The 19060-nt window shown below is 51.4% G+C and overlaps 1 protein-coding gene across 7 annotated transcripts in view; it reads right to left on the bottom strand.

Annotated features, from left to right (window-relative positions):
• The window catches only part of RAPGEF6 (Rap guanine nucleotide exchange factor 6), a 141608-nt gene extending 138431 nt beyond the window's left edge, over positions 1-3177 (bottom strand). For 4 of the 7 annotated variants that reach the window (XM_064458291.1, XM_064458293.1, XM_064458292.1 and 1 more), the window contains exons 1-2: positions 2844-3174; positions 2421-2549 (exon numbers count right to left, since the gene is read on the bottom strand). In XM_064458291.1, coding sequence (XP_064314361.1) covers positions 2421-2489 — 69 coding nt within the window. In that variant the 5' untranslated portion in view covers positions 2490-2549; positions 2844-3174. Of the gene's footprint in view, positions 1-2420; positions 2550-2843 lie in introns of all 7 variants that reach the window. The other 3 variants (XM_064458295.1, XM_064458297.1, XM_064458296.1) reach the window with 2 other exon arrangements.
• Between the last annotated feature and the right edge of the window lie 15883 nt (positions 3178-19060).

The raw sequence follows: 19060 nt of genomic DNA, 5'->3' as shown, positions 1-19060 counted from the left end.
TCAAACAGCTTTGGCTCACCATCAAATACCAACCACGGTTTGGGGAATTTGGGGGTGGGGGTGGGGGGTTCCTGTATAAAAATGCACTCAAAGTGCACAAGCAGCCCCATGCAGCTGATTTCATGTGGGAGGAGCTGATGAGACCTTCCTAGGAGAGTAGGAGGGGAGAAACGAAGCCACACTTTGTCTGAACAACTGGATACCTTAAGACAGGAGTCGCCAGCTGGTACACCCTGTGCAGGGACACCCAGAACTGGGGTCCGACCCCAACGGCTGCTCCAAGCAGGTTTCGACTCCCCTGACCGAAGTCTTGCTGCCGATAGAAAGCTGACAAGTCAGGGTGCCTAGCACGACTTTAAAGATTCTCTTTAAAAAGAGAATTGAAATTACAATTGTTTCCTCCAGTCCCTTTATCTATATCCTTCTGTATCACATCTCAGATCGTATGCTTGGGAAATCTGGCAGAGCGCGGCCGCGCCGGGACGGTTCGGTTTTTCACAGGTAGCACAGATCCAGTGAGGGCACCCCCAGGTCCACCGTGCTACTGGAGTAGGGAAGTGCTTTTCTTGAAATCAGGTTAGTTTCTAAATGTACATAAACAAAAGTACCCCCAGAAAACAAAAGTGATTTGACTGTAATTATCCACTCAGCAACAGGCAACAAGAACAGAGGCCCCAATCCTGCCAAGTTTTAAGTACGTGTTTAACTTTAATCACGAGAAGTCTCACTGCACACTGTCTAAATGCCTGCCAAAAAAGAGCCAGATTAACAAGGGAATTAAGCCTTTTTTTTTTTTTTAATAATTTTAGAGGTGCTATTAGTTAGATTAACAAAGATTAGGGTTTGGTGTCTCCCCCCCCAATTGAGATACCTTGGCAAATTCAAACCTGCACACAACCCCGTCGGTCTCAATGGGAATCTACATAGATCCACAGGAACTCACAAGCACAGTCCAGTGCAGTCGGAAATCTCGATATCTGACAATTTAACATTACAAGGTTAAGTGAAGTATTTATTTTAAGGCAGTTTTAGCCAAAATAAGGTGACAGTTACTGGAGGCAGGGAAATTGGGGATGCCTTAAAAAAAAAGGGAACAAAAAGCCCTACACAGCTGCGAGACATCGGTATTGCAAGAAGCGGCAGTGGGCAGATGTTTCGGGCCAGGCCAGATTACCTGTTCCCCAAAGTCAAACCCATGACGAGCCAGCATGGCATGCCAGCTCATGAATGACACTTGTGTGATGAACCCAGCTGCCCAGCACTGCAAACCACATTAGCAAAGGAATTTTCCTAACTGAAGACTCCAGCTGAGGAGAAAGGTCTGAAGTGAGAGGGGAGTGATAAAAATAAGAAAATAGAAAGACCCGAGAGACTGCCTCATCGTTAATTTAGGGAGGAGAGACACAAGGAGGAATGTTTCAGGTATCTTAAGGCCAGTAAACGCTGGGCTGAACACAGGTATTCCACTCAAGTCCAACTCGAAGGGGAACTGGGTTCTGTGCCCTGCTGGGAGGTACTCGGAAGCAGTCTCTGCAGCAGCTCTCTCCAAGAAGCCTTTAGATAATTAACTTATAAGGAAGACCAGGCAGGACATTCTGCTCTCCGTGAAGTATCAAGGGAGAACAGATGTTTCCCAGTCTCAAAGGGACAAACTAAAGAGCGTATCATTTCATACCACTGATTCTCAAGCACATTAGAACAACAATAAAAAAATCGTAGTAAGGGAAACAAAAAAAAAAAAGCTGGGGTGAGCAAACAAACTCCAATCAGCCTTTCAGTGAAATGCAAACGGCTATCAAACACACTTCGTTACTGAATTAATACTCCATGACATTACCATTCCCAAAAATACATGGCTGATGACAGACTAGCTTGTGGGGAAGGGACGGAGCAGGCAGTTAATTGGAAAACGCGTTTTATTGCAGCTAACCAGCCTCGCACATTTCTACACTCCCACTCACCGGAGAAACATCCCTTTATGAAGTCTGTGGAGCATAATTAGTTTGATTTTGTTTAAATCTGCATCACCATACAGGTAAGCAAAGCCTTTCAGCTCGCTAACTCTTCCCAGAAGTTTTGCATCGCTGAAGCATGCAAAATTGTGCTTTTCAGTGATCTACCTCTTCTTCTTCTTCCTTCAGCTTACCTGAAGCAGTTCATAAAGTGCCTTATGCCTATACCCGGCGCCCTGCTGGATGTTTAAAACACTGTTGGTCTCGAGAGGTCCAACTTTAGAAAGGAGAAATGAATAAATAACCAATCTCTACCAAGAAGTTTACGAGCGCCAGCCTGGTCATGAGCAAACACCCCGCACCGAGCAGGAAGCCTGTCGGAACACAGATTTACGCAAAGGAAAAAAAATAATAATAATAAAAAATAAAGCCGAAGACCCAGCGGGGAAGGAGCTGGGGTTCCCTTACCTCCGGGGTCCTTTCCGATGGTTTCTTTCGCAAAGCCTGTTTAATCTTGGGGTCCACAGGAGAGGTCATTCTATTACTCTGCTCCTCCGGCTCCGTAACTCCGCGGGAACAGCTGCCGGGGGGCGATGCCTCCAGCCGGGCAGGGAACACAACAACACAGCGCGATCAGCCGCGGCTCCCGCCCGGGGCCCCGCCGCCGCCGCCCTCCCGCTCGGCCCCGCTGCCCCGTGGCGGGGCGGGGACGCGCCCCGAAACTTCCCGGGCGCCGGGGGAGGCCGCGCCGCGGCGGGGCGGGCGGCGGGCCGGGGAGCGGAGGAGGCCGAGGGGGACCGGGGTGGGGGCGGGTGGGGGGGGGGTAGCTGCGGGGAGCGCAGGCCCCGGGCCGGGCCGGGCGCGGTGCCCGCCGCCGGGCTGGCTGCTCACCAGGCGGGCGGCTCCTCCGCGGCGCTCGGTTCAGCAGCGAGGCGCGGTGCAGGTGGCGCCGGCTCCCGCCGCCGCGTTTCCCCGGCGGCCGGCGCCGCTCCCCATCGCGCGGGCCCAGGCGGCGGCGGCGGCGGCGGCGGCCCCGCCGTGAGGAGAAGTTACCAGCCGGAGCGGGACTCCTCCGCGCCCGCCCGCTCGGCCCCCGCGCCGAGCGGCTCCGCCCTCCGCAACCACGCAAAACAGCGCGGGCGGGTGAGGAGTTTCACGACGCCGCTCCACAGGCTCCTCCGCCACTCCCCGCGCCCGGAGCCCGGCCCGCTCCTCCCCTCAGGCCGCCGGCAGCCGCCGGCCCGGCCCCCGGCCCCCCTCACCGGCCGCACACCCCCCCGCCGACCCCAAGCAGAAAACCACGAGAACGGGCTCTTTAACCCAGAGAATCAGCAAGACGGGCGAGGGGCGGGGCGGAGGGGAGGGCGGGGCGAGGGAGAGCACCGCCTCCCGCCTGAGTAGGGCGGGGAGAGGGCGGGGCCAAAGAAGGCTCGCGAGGGTTGGGAGGGGCCCGGCGCACGCGCGCTGAGGGGCGGCAGTTGGCGGGGCCCGGGGCGGGCGGCCATGGCGCGGGGCGGGGAGGGCACGGCACGGCGGCGGGGCAGCTGCTTGTCCCGGCGGGGCCGCACTACCGTTGCCCCCGGCGCCTCCCATCCCCTCCGGGGGCCGGGGCGCGGGCTGCCGCCCGGCGAGAGCACACCACCACTGCCAGCCGTCCTGGAGCGCCGCCCGGCCAGCGCCGGGCGGGTGTCCCCGCGGCCGCCTCCCCCTCACCAGTTGCTGCCCCGGGGCCCCCCCGAGTTCCTCCTAAAAACACCTTCTGTGCCACCTGTACACCCGAAATAATTCATTTTCTGTGCTAGTTGCATTTTGCTATCAGATGGGACACACTTCAATTAGCATTGCCGTGGGCAGGGATAACTTTCCTGTCACGATACCAAATACCGCCGTGTCGTTTACTCGCTGTTACTCCCATAGCTTGTGCGCATTCCCACCTTTTCTTCAAAATTCTGGTTATTCACCTTGATTCTGAAAGCCTTTGGCCTCAGGCCCAGAGCTGTGGGGTCCAGATTCCCCAGACGGCACCGCTTTGTCCGCTGAGGCCGGGTCTTTTTCCTTAGTCTTTTCACACACAGGCAAAACGACAGCCCTACCGAATTTGGGTCTCGGCCTTCATAGCAGTTGCCCGGCTCTGAAGCCTGGAGGGGTTTTCACCTGGGCTGGTCCCCGAGTCCTCCCGGGACCTGCATTTGCAGTGGCGGCGGCCCCTCGGGGACCGCAGGAAGGAGCCGTGCATCCAACGTGCCTCGGAAGGTTTCCTTCCTTACGCCAAGTCCGACTTTATGAATGTATGAGATCAAGGCTATGCAGGCACACAACTTGTGTTTGTCCTTTTTCTTGCTTCTCTTCCTAATAAACAAGAGTGGTTTTGTTTCTTCCCTCTCTCCAGCTATTCCTTCCCTTTACCACTTGCCCTTTATGGCACAATTGCCTTTGTTGCACTGGAGGATGTTATTGGCCATTCCAAGCTGTTTTATAATATATCTAGTGTTTCCTTCAAAGAAATATCTGAGGAAATTTGACATTTCCTCAACTGCAGATTTTTTTGATGCTGCGCCTAGTATCATTGCAGCCACAACAACAGTGCAATGGGCAGCCCAGATCCTAAAAGCAACTATTCGCGCTATCACAACATCATTACGCTGCTACGAAAGACGACAGAAGATGCTCTCAAAAATGACAACCAGGTAGAGACACCATTTCAGTCCCATAAAGTCTATCAAGACTAATTTCTGGGGGTTTTTTTTTCATTTCATTCTGAACTCCCGTGGTAAAATTAACATTTCCAAATATCATGTCTATTATTGTTCCAAAGGTCAGAAGTTTGTACTAGTTATTTGGCAGAACATCTTATCCTTTTTCAACTTTAGTACATAAAATATTACTTCCAGTAGTGTGGGAATCTTCTGAGGTTCCCTGCCAGGAACGCGAATGAAAAAGCTGGGGATAAAAAGTTCTCCTGAATAAGTGAGGAGAAAAAGTAGGAAAGAACTGAAGCATGAATCCTTCTTTATTAAGAGATATTTTTTTCTTTTTTTTTTCTTCATGTTTTCTTTTTTCTTTACCAGAGATGTAATAGCAAATCAAGTAATTTTTCTTTATCTGCTCAGTTTATAGCTAAAGATCATGTAAATGATCGGTCGATACTCCCCAAGTGCGGGTGGCTGGGAAAAAAACTAATGGAAGACTAAAATTTAAAAAATGTAACTGAAACCTGCGCCATGACAGTTCTCATGTAGAAGGTAACTCATTCTAGCACCTATTCCAGCTGTTCAGCATTCCTGCAATCAAAATAATTCCAGAGTGGGCTCCCAACATGGGAATAAAATTAGTAGCCTGAGATTTCCTTTTTCTTCTGCACACAGATTATCTTTCTTACTGTACATCAGCCGAGAGACGGGCATCGCGCACTAAGGTGGACAGAGGTGCTCGATGGGAACAAAAGCTGCTATTCCAATTGAATTGGTTGGCTCAACTGACCCATGAAACAAGACTTACCTCACTCCAAAAATACCTGAATTTGGGTAGGTGGAGGCTCTAATAGCGGCAATTATTCCAGGGGCTATTTTAGCTGTCAGGTTTATTTTCCCAAGTATCTGGAGAACAATGGAAGCGAGTGTCATGATCCTAACTGCTTACTGGTGTTACAGCCTATGTCTCCACACGGTAAAGCCTACGTAGTTAAACGCAATTAAGAAGCTTTCACAAGTGAGTAATTTCAGGGCTGGGATTAAAGGATGTGGCCGAGCAGGATGCCTATTGTCTCTGTGGAGGGGAAAATTTGCTTCCCTTTTGTCTGGACTCTATCACTCTGCCCGAATAAAGCATCATCACTTACCGCATAGGCTTTCATTTATTGCAAAATAAGAATATCTGTAGTCTTACATGTAAGCATCGAAGGTGTCTTGCTATTTATACAGATTAGTTGCAATCTCAGGAGATTCAATGTTTCTGCTTCAAACATCCATGAATTTGAGAAGACCAGCTAAATTACGAAGTACATCTCCTGGTATGTTCCTTCAATTGTTTGGGTCCACCGACACTCCCAAAGATGTCTTTTAATCTCACGCCTTTCACCGCCATGAGCACATCCCAGATTCTTCAGGGTAAAACGCAACTTCCTCACCTCTCCCAGTGGGAAAGATACATAATTGTCATACACCGTAATATTTCTTAATTGTATTTTTATATATTCTATATACTTCTTGTTCCCGTGAGTTTTATTACAGGCTGGCAATTTCCTTCCTCTCATTCTCCAGTACGGCTGTTAGGCTATTGTTTTTGATTTCGTAGCTTTGGAGAAAAATTCCCTTTCAGAGATTCATCCCATCATTGGCAACGACTACTAGAGAAGTATGTGGTTAACCCGCCACAAGGAAGACGTACAAACTAATTCTCTGCCTGACCAGAGGAAAACAAAATGTTCTGGGAGTCCCCAGTGGGAAGAATCTCTTCGGGCTGTTTTACCTTATATGCTTATTCTGATGCTTAACTTCCCGACTAGAACATGTTTGCAACGGTTCAGTAAAAGTATGTGAAACTGGGGAGGCAAAGGGATAATTAGTAATTTTGTGCAAGTGCACCTTTTGCAGGAAAGTTCCATTTTTGCAAATGGTACAATGCTGGTCAGGTACCCAGATAAGAACATTGATATCCTGTCTAAAACAGCATTTGGCAGCTCAAAATATCAGTTTCTGAAATTATGGCCCAGAAAATGTGAAATACCAAATTATTTTTGGAAAATCAAAAGCGAGAATGAAATGGTCATTTTGTATTGCACCACTAATTTTGCTCCTTCTGAGGTAAAGTTCCCCACTGCGCGTATTCCTAGAGCTTCAGTGCAAAGGGGAACGGTGAAACGCCGAAATGAAGCATGAGAATTGTCAGATCTTCATCTTTCTGCTGTATCATAACACATTTTTAAGACTAAAAAGCCATCTTTGTTCTCTTTAACTCAAGACTAGCGCGGCTTTCCTTCCCCCTACAGATTTTTCCTGAAGGGTAAGACTAGAAAGCCGTGTACACATAAGCAATTACGGAGGTCATTGTGACAGTCAAACCCTTATTTTTCAGCCTTAATCAAGGAGACTGAAACAAATGGGATGCCTAACAAGTTTTAAATGCGGGGATACAAACGCTTTCTCTACTTACGCTTTACCTTCAGCGGCAATTTTCCTTGCTTTACTGTTCCCTGTCACACATCTTTGATGGTCTCTAATGTGCTGAGTGCTGGTGTGAAAGTACTGTGAATACAGTGAGCCTCGAGATTGAAAGGTCTTAAGACTATATTAACATGCAAAGGGAGGGGGATGACAAGCCCCAGCTGCTCCCTGGAGCGGACTGAGCCACAGCTCCAGCGTGGTGGAGAGATTAACCATTTCCTACACCTTAGCTCCTGACTGAAGGGAACACCTCCTCTCGACTGAGGCCGCTTTATGGGATGCCCACGGGAAGGGCTTCACGAAGGACAGGTGGAAATTCTGAAATAACAGATTATTTCACGCTCGAGGATGCATAGCGGGTTAGGAACATCATACCCTGGCCATCGTGTCCGGTAATGCCCAGCCAGTCGCACACCGGACCGCTTCTGGAGTCCCAGTTCCCAAGTGAGGAGCAATCTGCTAAAGCGCACAGTGAATTAGGTTATTTGACATTCATTTACAAAGGTTTCTCTGAAAACAAAGACGTGCATTGATACCGAGTCTCTGAGGACAGTGAAAGCTATTTATTTTGAAACAGCACTGGCTGTCCCGTGATGCTTACATGTATGTTCTCGTCTACCTCATTTCCCCTCCACATCCAAATGTGAAGAGACACGTATCCAGAAGGGCATTCCTCGCCCTTGCCGGCTGCTGAGTGACTTGAAAGGTGCAACTGAAGAGAGGAATGGCTGCCTGCCCGCCCTGCGCCTGCCGCCACCCCGCCGCTGAATTACCAAGCTCTGCTGAACGTGAGTGAGCGGGATCAGGAGCGAAAGGACTCCTGCCAAGTCACCGGGGCATCCAGCCTGCCCCAGGCATGGTATAGTGCACCACGTTATCAAAAGTGTCCGATAAGGCAGAAGAACAATTGACAAAAACATTCCAAATTGTTCTAAAATGCCACCTGAAATAAAACCAGCTGGTTTGGTTAAAGCCAGTTCTTGCCCCAAACAGACATATGCTCCGCAACAGAACAGCTCTGTCCTGTCTGAACCACGATCTTTTATCAAATGGTTTGTCTGTCTTCTGCCATTTACTCTTTCTATGCACAACCTACAGATATTTGATTCCAGCCCCAGCGCTTTGTTGGCAAAAGCTAAAAGAGCATATGGACCTGTCTAGATATCGGAGGTACCCAGCAACAGTATACAGATGTCCAAGCCCTAGCCTGAAAAAATTAAAGAAGGGGGCGGCGGGGCCTGCCAGGAGGCAATCTGGAGTCTAGTGGCTGCCCCATTTGCATTTGCTTTGTTGTTATAATCAGGTTAAAACTTCAGCTGAAGGATTTTCTTCATCTGTCTGTAGGAAACCTCGTGCCAAAAACCATTAGAAAGGAGAGGGTGGGTAAGAGAATGGGCTGGGCACAGATAAAGATGAAGGCTTCCAAAAAAAACCCCCAAAACCAAAAGAAAGAACACTCCTGCCATGGTAAACTCCCCACCAGTTATCTGGCATGGGTAGCCAATTGAACATATCTTATTCCAAAAATGTAATGCCTCTCATTAATTCTTGGGGGCCGCTTAAAGCTGTACAACTGTAAGTTGCAAGAAGATTTCACAAACAGTGGGGATTTTGCGATGCTGACCTGTTATAACCCAGAGAGAGCATGTAATACATGTAATGGTATTTGTATTTTTCTACTGAGTAGTTATTTTCAGAGGCAAAAAGCCAAACACTTGCATAACTCAGTGTTACCATTCTGTGTATCCATGACATTTGGAAGTGGACAACACTTTGGCTGATGATGTTGAGCTAGTAAAAGAACAGGGCATGTCTACGGAGAAGAGCCAGTTTAAATATGATAAAGAGTAGAGTAAATAGGATTTCAGTCCTCCCCCCTTTTTAAGTAAATGGAGTAATTCTCTGAGCATGTGGAAAAATAATAAACAACCTCTCTGCTGCCAAATAACAGGCCAACAGTCTAGACTTTTTCTTAACTGGCAATCAGCTAGATTAAGAAATAGTGAATAAACGCCTGACATTTCTATTTCTCTGCTTTATGCAATCGAATATGTGCTACTTATTTGTGAAATCCTGCGAGGACTATTACAGCATTCGACTCAAGACCAAGGCTTGGGAAGACTTGCAGTTCTTACCATTTTCTTGCTGCTGGTGTCAGTGTCGGGGGACTTTGCAACCATGGGTGTTGCTATCGTAGCTGAGACCGGTGCAGCGATTCAGCCAGCATCACATCAGCTTTCCACTGTGTGCGGATATTTCGTATGTTTGTAGGAGGATAAGTGTCCGTGTGTTTGTGTTTCTCCGTGTGTGTATAAACTATAATTTAATTACGAAGAAACGTTGCACAGTTTAGTGGAATCAGTTCAGGCCTGGGAGCCAGGAATGTTCGGTGAACTCACTGCAAAGTTATGTAGGCCAAAATTCCTTGTATCATCCTCTGGTTTTAGTCACATTTCAGTGCTGCCGGTCTGATTTTTCTGATGAAGAGAGTATAAACAGCTCGCGCTGACGCTGATGCGTTAGCAAGCGCTCAGCTCCTCCACGCTGGTAAATTGGGTCCCCTCGCATCACAGCACCGTGGCAGAGGCGGTTGCTTTTATCATCTGTCTTCGCACGATGACATACATCCTTGTTATTCCTTATGATCTGTTCTCCGGCTTTTAATGACCCTACAGAGCTAATGAGATGTTTAGATCCCCCACCCAAGCACAAGCATATGGATGAGATGATATCAGGCGGCTCGCTGAAGCCATTCAATCTCAGGCATGCAGAATATCCAGAAAGTTCCTTTTTCAGCGTGTCGGTTTTAGTCCTCAAATGCAGAAGCACACGGTATGCTTACATGATGTCAGCAGCATAACAGAACAAACTGTCTTCTGCAGACAAAACCCTGTCTATTTTTAACTTTAAAAAAGATCTGCAGATGACTCTTCTTCCACTCGGTGTGGTCTTCCTCCCTTCCTCCCCTACTTCCAGAGGCCCCGGCCTTGGTAAAGTCACACAGTAATCGTGTCTCGCGGCGGGCGTGATGATGCGACGGCAGGGGATATCGATCCGCAGTGTCCCAGAGCCTGCAGTGGCCTCTTCCCACAGCCCAGCAGCTCTCCTGCAGCAGGCAGCTGAGCTGCTCCTGCTGAGAGACCACTAGACTCGCTTTTACCTTCACGCATCAAAAAGCCAAGACATCCAGGGATGCCGTCCGTCCCTCCTCAGCTGGAGGGGAGGCACACAAGTGCAGACCCAGGAGGAAACAGCCTCGCTAGGCACAGAGCGGGAGCTGAAGGTACAGCGCCAGCAAGAGCCACGGTGTAGAGTTAGTCTCCTCCAGGAAGACCTGCTCGTTTCTCCTTCGGGGACGGGAGTGGGGAGGGACCCTCGCTGCAAACCCTGTCATCCCACCCCAGGGGTCCGCAGTGTCTCCTAGCAGGGATTTTGCCTGGGAGGGGAGGCTGTGACTAACCTACAGCAACTCCCGGAGTGCATCTGGTGTGTGTGTGGGGGGGCTAATGCGAGGGGAGAGGGAAGCGTTACTCTGTCCTGTGCTTTTCAAGTAGATGACCCTACTGGTTGGGTTTTTAAATGCTAAAAGTGCAAGCATTCGCCATCTTCCTTGAATGAAAGGAAGCGTTGTGTATGAAACACAGGAAGAGTTTCCTTTACTGTAACTTGTAGGGAGCAAAGGAAATAAAAGCAGAACAGCAGCGAGATGAAGGTCAGATGATCGTATGAATCATATGGTGATGCAAGTTATCAAGTGCGCCGCTCAGTGCACCGCCCAATGAAACCCGCTGCCACCTAAGCACACAAATATCACTTACCTACAATCGCTTACCCCACATGGAAGTAATTTCTCTTGCTCAGAGCGGAATGGGCTGCTATTTTTTGGTTTCTTACTATGAGACTGTGAATTTAAAAAATCAGGAAAAGATCGATCAGGTAGGACAACAGCGCTGATAGCGAGGCAGAAGCAATTTCTTTAGGTTTTTAGGCATGTCATTGCACCTAGGTGAAATCTGAGCTGCAAGCGTTCCCCAGTCTGAAATACTGGGGAGGCGATGGAGGCTGCTGCCGGGGTATCGGCAGAGCTGTGTCTGGAAATCCGTTTGCATCAGAAGGGGGAACACACAAAGTCATGCATAGAGCACGCCGACTTCCAGAAGCACCGTGACACCAAGAACAATCTCGTCAAGATTAATCAATAATTTTTAATAACTGCGCATGAAATGACCGCGCAACTTTGACTCTTCTGGAAAGCTGAATGGGGCTCGCTGTATTTTGACACGTCGCAGATAAGCTGCCCTCCAAGTGCCCTTGCTCCCCTCGACGCCGTTAGGAACACGCTGAGTGCCGCACCAGCACGCTAAAAGCCGTGGATGGTACCAGCAGATATCTCAGCATCGGAATTTTTCAGACTGTTTTAGTGACTAATATTTTTCTCAGAGCTTTGGCCAGTGGGCAGGTTCTTTCCAGAGACGTCTGCATTGCATTTGAGCAGTCGGGTTTCATTGCTGTCTTTACCTAAGGCAAAGCTGTCTTTGCAGTAGGAGGGTTTTCTTTTATATAAACAATCGCTGCAGCAGTTGCTCTTTTGTGAACTACTAATTGAGCCTGTCTCCAGGCATTACAAATGTGCTGCACTTTTTAAAGAAGGTACCAAGAGAAAGGGAAACAGTTTGTGGACTCACAGTTAAGGAGACCTTGAGGTAGCAGGAGCCACCCCAGAGTCATGCTCTAAAAGAACGATGCGCACACAAATGGTAAAGAATCTGCAACCAGAAATGGCAGTAAGGGTGTTACAAGAAGAAACTACAAGAGCAGAGCTCAGAAGCCCGCGACCAGGAAGGGGATCACCAGCAGCTGCAGGTATCTCCACGGATCTGGCCCATAGCTGGCCCTGGTTGACTGTACGTGAAGACCAGAGACACCCCAAACGTGGCGGCGTGGTGACTGTTGCGCAGCCCACCAGCGACCGTGGTCCCGCAGATGGAACTGTTGGCAACGCCATGGGCAAGGAGGGGGTTACAGTTCTGGTGGTAAAAGTATTTTCCTCGCTGAGGTAGCGAGACCGCCACATGCTCCAGTAACGATGCTCAGCTGCCTCTTCAGTTGACAGTCTGAACAGGAAATAGCCGACTCACAAATTAATTAGGACTGCTTAATGAGCTCTCATGCTTTGACTGTAAGAGGCGAAGGCGGAGGACAGACACTGCTGATGGAAGATGTTTCCTCTAAAACTGCCTCTGTTGGAGGCGTTCTGAAAAAGAGGGAATTCACCCCGTGTTTCTGAGACTGATGGCTTGCCCTGGACAAATCCCGCCTGGGCTCCGGCCGAGCGCTGCCCGAGCCGATCCTTCCGCGGACCAAAGGGTGACCTGCCGCAGGCACCCGCGATCCAACGGGGTCACAGCAGCGTGCGAGCCTGGGAAACCACGATGAGGATGTGACAGTGAACTACAACATATTTGAGAAGTTGTATTTAGGTTAAGGATTACTTTCCCCCTAAAAACAGGAGCCTGAATTTGTAGCTGTGAAGAGCTGCAACTGCCAGGAGGAGCGGGGCTTCTCACTAGCCCAGGACAGGGCCCTCGATTTTAATACGAAATCAGTTCAAGCCTCTGCTTCTTAAAAAACTGTATCTGTTTCCATGGGGAGAGCCTGCTTTTCACTAACCTATAATTTAAGAAATGGTTTGCAGATTTAAACTGTATTTTGAAAAATAAATTTGCCTCCAGGCTGATGGCTTTTACAGCCTAACCAGCCTCAGAACAATGTCATGTGAAATGACAGAGATCAAGACCTTTATTTAAACTGTTGGAGCTGTATAAGAAAAACAAGCCTGGAGAATAAAGCACACTATCATTAATTATTCTGGCACAAGCAGCACAGCTGTAATTATCTTGTTCGCCGAGAATGTCTCCTGCAAATTTTATCAGTCATATTGTTAATACATGGAAACAGGAGCCCTTATTCTTTCTGCTCTTTCGGTAGTGATCAAAATTAGACAAGATTTCTAGTTACAGCTGCTATTAATAAATCCACTCCTTGAAAATTTGGTAGTTCATTTCTGAGGATTCAGCGCGCTCAATAAGCTATTGAAAAATATAATTGCTCGTGGCTGTAATTTTGAAGTAATTATAGAAGAATTGCTGAACGTAGTCTTTTCGAATGCATCAAAGTTCTCCAAAGTGAAAAGCATCTCTGGCAGGAAAAACCAAGCGCACAAACCCATTGGTACCCTCTTCCCAAAAGTCACTGTTTATAAACGCCTTTGTAGCGCAATGACCTTCCGCAGTCCCCACGCCAGGGCTTCAAACGAGGGTGTTCGCTCAGGAGACGTCCCGCGCCTTCGAAGCACCGGTTCCAGCGGTCCAGTATCAGCGCCGGGAGCCACGGAGCGACTCACCGTGATCGCCCCTGTACGGCATCAGGCTTCGCCTCCGTGCGCTCTCACCGCTGCTTTCTGCGCTGGCTCCGGGCCGTTTATAAACCGCTTTTCTTTTGGTGACAGTGGATCAGTGGAAACATTCAAGAAATTCATTCCATTGCCCAAGAAAAGTAAAATAATTTGCCTTTAGGCAGTAGAGACGCTCATGTCTCAAGGAGACACTCTCGCCCATCTTTTCTAGCCTGACTACAGGCACTTCCATAAGAAACATCGGTTTCATTCTCTATGCCACTCAAGGAAAACATTTGTTTTCCATTAACAGGCTGGGACAAACTCCACCTTCAGCTCTCCCGCCCGGCCCCAGCGACGCCACAAGCGACGCACACGTGTCTCTCAGAGCTGCGACTTCAGCCCATCCCACTCGAGAAGGAAATAACGGCGGGAGCAGCCCCGCAGCTCGCGTACCGCAACGGCTCCAACGCAGCAGAGCTGCGCGGGACCTCGCTGCAGCGTCCCGCACCTCCTCAGTGGTTTTCCGTAAGAAAAAAGCTGAGTCTGGCCGACCAGCGGCACAAAAGCTCAGGCTAAGGAGTTAATGAAGAAGAAAAAGCAAGTTCCAGATTAAATAGACCGTCTAGTTACGGCGGTTAGAAACTGAATAACGGGAGCAGCCAAAGGCACGGCGGTCGGAGAAAGTTCCTCTCAGCAATTTATAAAACACAGGAGATGAAATCTTGAAATAGTAAAATACCAGCACTGAACAATGTCTCTACAGGCTAAAACCCGTTGGGCTCAGGCACGGCCCGACCTGTGCCGGGCAGCGCTCTCCAGGGCCTGAGCCGTGACCTGTGTCGGAGGAAGCGGCTCCCTCTTGTTCACAGAGGGTTCTGATTTTGTAATGAGGAAAAGATGAGCTAGGGCAGGATGTTTCCCTCCTGCCACCCCTACCCTGAGATAATAAATGCCAAAGAATTTTCATGGTCTATAACTTCATCTCTGAGAAGACAGATCTACATAAAAAGCGTTACCAACAGAGCCAGGTCCCTAAGGAAAACACCAGCAAGCAGAAAGCCTGAAGGCATTTGGGGAGCGAGGGGTGGATCACCCCAGGACCCCCCACCAGCACCCGGACTGAGGCTCTTCTCCCTGCCCAGGGCCTGGCTGGAGATGGGGCAGAGGCAGAACGGCCGAGTCACAAGGAATGGGCACCTCCTTATCTCCTGCGCTGCTTTTGGAATCCAGGACCAACCTACAGCCCAAGTACTTCCCTTGGGATGCTGCAGGAAGGACGTGCCAGCTGGCCCAGGGTGCCTCATCAGTGCTGACCGGCAGCGGAGCTCCACCGTGCTTCCCAGCTCTGCCCAGGTGTCGCAGACTCCCAGACTGGTGGGGGTTGGAAGGGCCCTCTGGAGCTCACCCCGTCCCACCCCTGCTGGAGCAGGCACCCCCAGAGCAGGGGCACAGGGCCGTGTCCAGGCGGGGGGTGAATGTCTCCAGGGAAGGGACCCCACAGCCTCTCTGGGCAGCCTGTGCCCCTGCTCTGGCACCCGCACAGGGAAGGGGTTTGTCCTCATGTTCAGGTGGAACCTCCCGTGTTCCAGCTTGTGCCCTCAGTGCACAAATTTGGCATTTGTGCCGTTCCTCTCCCTCGGTGGTGTTTGAGCCCCCAAAGAGCTGGCTAGAGCGTACTGCGAGGCTCCAGCACAGAGCTTTGGTGGAAACTTGGCCTTGAAACCACGAGTGTCTGTGGCGGGACTGGAGCACCCAAGCCCCAGAGTGAGGAACCCACATGGCCGGGCTCACCCCGCAAACCACCGGCGCCCGTTGTTCAGCCCCGCGCCCGCCACGGCCCAGCTCGGGGCTCCCGCGGTGCCGATGGGACGGACCTGCGCGCACCAGCTGCCCTGCCACGACAGGCGTTGCTCAATCCCGCAGGGACTTTGAGCAACAGGTACCCGGCAGAGGAAGCCACCCCGTGCTGGCGTTGAGCTGACGGGCGCTAACGTCACAGCTTGGGGAAGGGGCCCGTGTTGCCGTATCTCGTTCCGGAGATCAGATCTTGTGGCAGAGGCAGCCGCGCAGGGCCCCCCTCCGCCAGCAGCGCAGGAGGTGCTGCCGGGTGCCTCACCGCAGAACGCTTCTGATGTTTTTCAGGTAGCCTTTCCTTCACCAGTAACGCCTCAAACCACAGGACCAGCTTCTTACTGTCATCTGCCTTACTTTACACCTTATTTCTTCCGTGCAGTGGTGTCCGGTGCTTGGCAGTAAGCGCTCTCCATGCCCTGTTGTGGCTGCTTCGTGAAGGCAGGAGCTCAGGCGGTGACTCCCCACCCTCCGAGCAGATGTCTTCAGCTCCAGCTGGGAACAAACAGCTGGAACAGGCAGACGTTTAGAAATCAAATTCTGCCGCTGCACAAATAGTTTCAGTAATGAAAATAAACAAAGAAAGGGGAGTAGCATGCTTCCTCCTGCCACTATGCTTCCTAGGAGGAGACGGGCTGTAAGAGAGCAGGGGACCTGCACAAGACCGAAGCAGATGACGGCTCACACCAAACCATTTATTTCCAGAGGCCACGCAATGTGTCCAGCCTTACGGGGTGGCCAGCAGACATGGCCCTGGCCGAAAACGCTGCCCAGCAGTGGTCCCTTGGGAGAAGGGAGGGCCACGGCACCTCTCCGACTCACATCCCCCCCGCCGGCTCCTCAGCCGATTCCCATGGGGATCCACGGCTCCGTGGGAAGCTCCACGTTGGCACGTTGGGTGCCGGTCAGGGCAGGACCTCACTCTGCCATACCTCAGGTGCTGAGCGAGCCCCGCGTCCTGCAACCACGCTGGCAGAGCTGGCACAGCACAGCCGACACCTGGAGAAAATATATTTAAAATGATGCTTTTTCTGTTAGGGCCGGTAGAAAAGGGCAGGCTCTGGGTCAGCGGTTCACCCCTGCGCTGCTGGTTGGGAACTGTGCCGTGCCTCTGGCGTTACCGCGTCCAGAGGCTTCTCGTGTTTCTCCTCCTTTTCGCCCCGCAAGGCAGCCGGACTCGCGGCACCAGCCCTGCGGTTTTGCTGCCTGGCGCCCTGCTCCTTCCCTCTCACCCCCAGGGAGGGGGAGAATTGTCGCCGCAGCGGGGGAGGCGCTGGGCACACCAGGCACGGCCAATTTACCTTCTAGCTCCGCTGCCAGGAGAGGTCTGGAAGCAAAGCCCGCGTTACCGGGGAACCAGGTTCTGCCCTAAAAGCCGGGATAGAACCCGCCAGGATTTGAACTTGCAGTTCTTTGACTGCCAGACCTGAAAAGCACCGATTCCGGTAAAGCAGCGTCTCTGGTGAGCTCCGGCAACACTTTTCAAAAACCCCAAGAACCGGTGTATTCAGCTTTGCCTGTAGCAGTAGCAGAGGTGGTGTTATTGCACACAGGGGAGCCAGGAAGGCCGTACAGCCGGCGTGCGAAGCCTGTAACTGCTCCTGCAGCCCATGAAAAAAAACAAACCAAGGGGGTGGCTGGAAGGGAACGCGCCCGCTGCAGCGCATAAACAGAGGCGTTACTTTCAGCACAGACACAGGCTCGGAAGACGTGTGTGTCTCCAGGGCGTATGCTCACTTTTAACTCCAGCTACGAGGCCGCTATTTTTGTAATGATAAATGCTTTAAGTCACATCTGCAGAGAGAGAAGAAAGCAACCGCGGTTCAGCAGCGGAGCTGTTTAGGGGCTCCGTGCGTTTGTGCAGCCGACAGCGACACAGCGAGCTGCCTCCCGCCCCGCGGGTCCAGAAACCGTCCTGCGGTTGCTCTGCGCTAAGCCGCACAGAAAACACTCCTCTCCTCCTCTGCAGCCCCCCTGCTAATCACGCGAGGGATGAGAGACGCGGTGGTGCTCGGATGCCCGTGGCTTGCTTCCCTGCCTTTGCCTAGGCAAAAGTGAATTAGCTTTCCCCTTTGTTCCAGGAAAATTAAGGGAGTTACAGAAAAGGAGTAACAACACATTAAAAATACCGGCTAGCAAGTGCCGTATCCCAGTCTAGCTGGAGAGTTAAAAAGGAAATCCATTCTGGGCGTTAACATCAGCGTTTTCTGGGTGCTGCGGTGATTATACTGCTGAATTTACCGCGAACATCATCGCTTGCCAAACACCCGCACAGGCACAGGATCACCGGCTCCCCTCGCACGTCCCGTCGGGGGGACACCTCGTCACCAGCCGCTCTGAGTGGGGTGCGCTCAGCCAGCCCAGCCCCGGCCCGAGGCACGCTGCCGGACGTCTGACGGTCTGCTCGAAGCAGCGGGGCACAGTGTGCATCACCGGTCCCCGCAGCGGAGCCTCCTGCCTCTCCCCCGGCCGCAGACGCCGGAGCCGGACTGGGTGCTGCCCGCCGCACCCCTCCAGCGCTGCTGTGGCATCGCAGGCTCGGCCGTGTGAATCCATCACGGCACAGGACCACTAGGCCAAGCAATAAACCCTTATGCCACAGTTATTAAAAGGCATTCGAACCTCTATCGATTGTTTTTACATCGCCCCACCCGCACGGAGCATTTAAGGCAGCTGATGCCACGCTCCTCGGGACGGGGATGGAGAATGCACAGTCTGAGCAATTCATCCGTTCCCTGCTCATAAGGAAAGCCCACAGTGGTGCCACAGGACCAGTTTAAATGCCCACGAGCCTGTTGTCCCAGCTTTCCTTCCTCCTGGAGATGAAAAAAAGTCCGGTAACAGGTATATTTTTACAAGACAGGACTCGGCAGCTGCAAGTGGGAATCGCAGGCAGCTCCAGTCGGGTAAGCCTCCCGTGCCGCGTCGGCTCCGCGGAGCCTCCTGCCCAGCAGCCGGTCCCTGCAGGACGGGGCCGGGGCACCTACCTCTGCTCATGCCCCGGCTCGTCCTGTCCCAGTCCCACACCTCGCGTGCAGCGAGGGCTCTGGGGGAAGGCAGGTACCAGGAACGGAAACCACGAGGAAGCTTATCGAATCATAGATTCACAGAATGATTCTAAAAGTAGCGGGTGCAGCTACTTCAAGCAAAGTCTGCGTCTTCTGCTGATAATTCATTCCCTCTTCACGAACACAGGAGCTGCGTTAACCCGAATGCTCCAAAAGCCGTCGTGTGCGCGCTCTGCTACATCTTCCCAAGCTTCTTCCTGTTGTATGATTATCACTTCACTTTTCTTGACAGCACTGTATCAAGATTTGAACCTATGGTTAATAAAACCTTACAAAGACTTCTCGATAACCTTTATCCCTGTGCAGCAGCCCCGAGAGATGGAAAAGGGATTGTGACCGGGCAGGTGGGCACGAACACGGTAACTTGCGGGGGAGGAATCACAAACACTCGACGAGTGTGACGAACTGCTTTGCAGGTAACTTTAGGGGCGCACGGACGGACCGGCACGAAGACCACGGCTCTAGGGCTACGTCTGCTCTCCTCAGGCAAAGCCAAGCATCAGGGCAGAGGGCCGGGACCACCTCCCCGACTTCCTGTCGCCTTCTGGGCCTGCCACATTCACAGTTCACCTTCGCAACCGAAGGGGCAGCAAGTTCAGCTGCAGATTCCTACTGGAAATGATGAATTCC

The sequence above is a fragment of the Phalacrocorax carbo genome, chromosome 8 (assembly GCF_963921805.1).
Source record: "Phalacrocorax carbo chromosome 8, bPhaCar2.1, whole genome shotgun sequence".
NCBI classification, from domain to species: Eukaryota; Metazoa; Chordata; class Aves; order Suliformes; family Phalacrocoracidae; genus Phalacrocorax; species Phalacrocorax carbo.
Note: the sequence above shows the minus strand (reverse complement) of the source record. Positions and strands in the feature narration are given on the sequence as shown.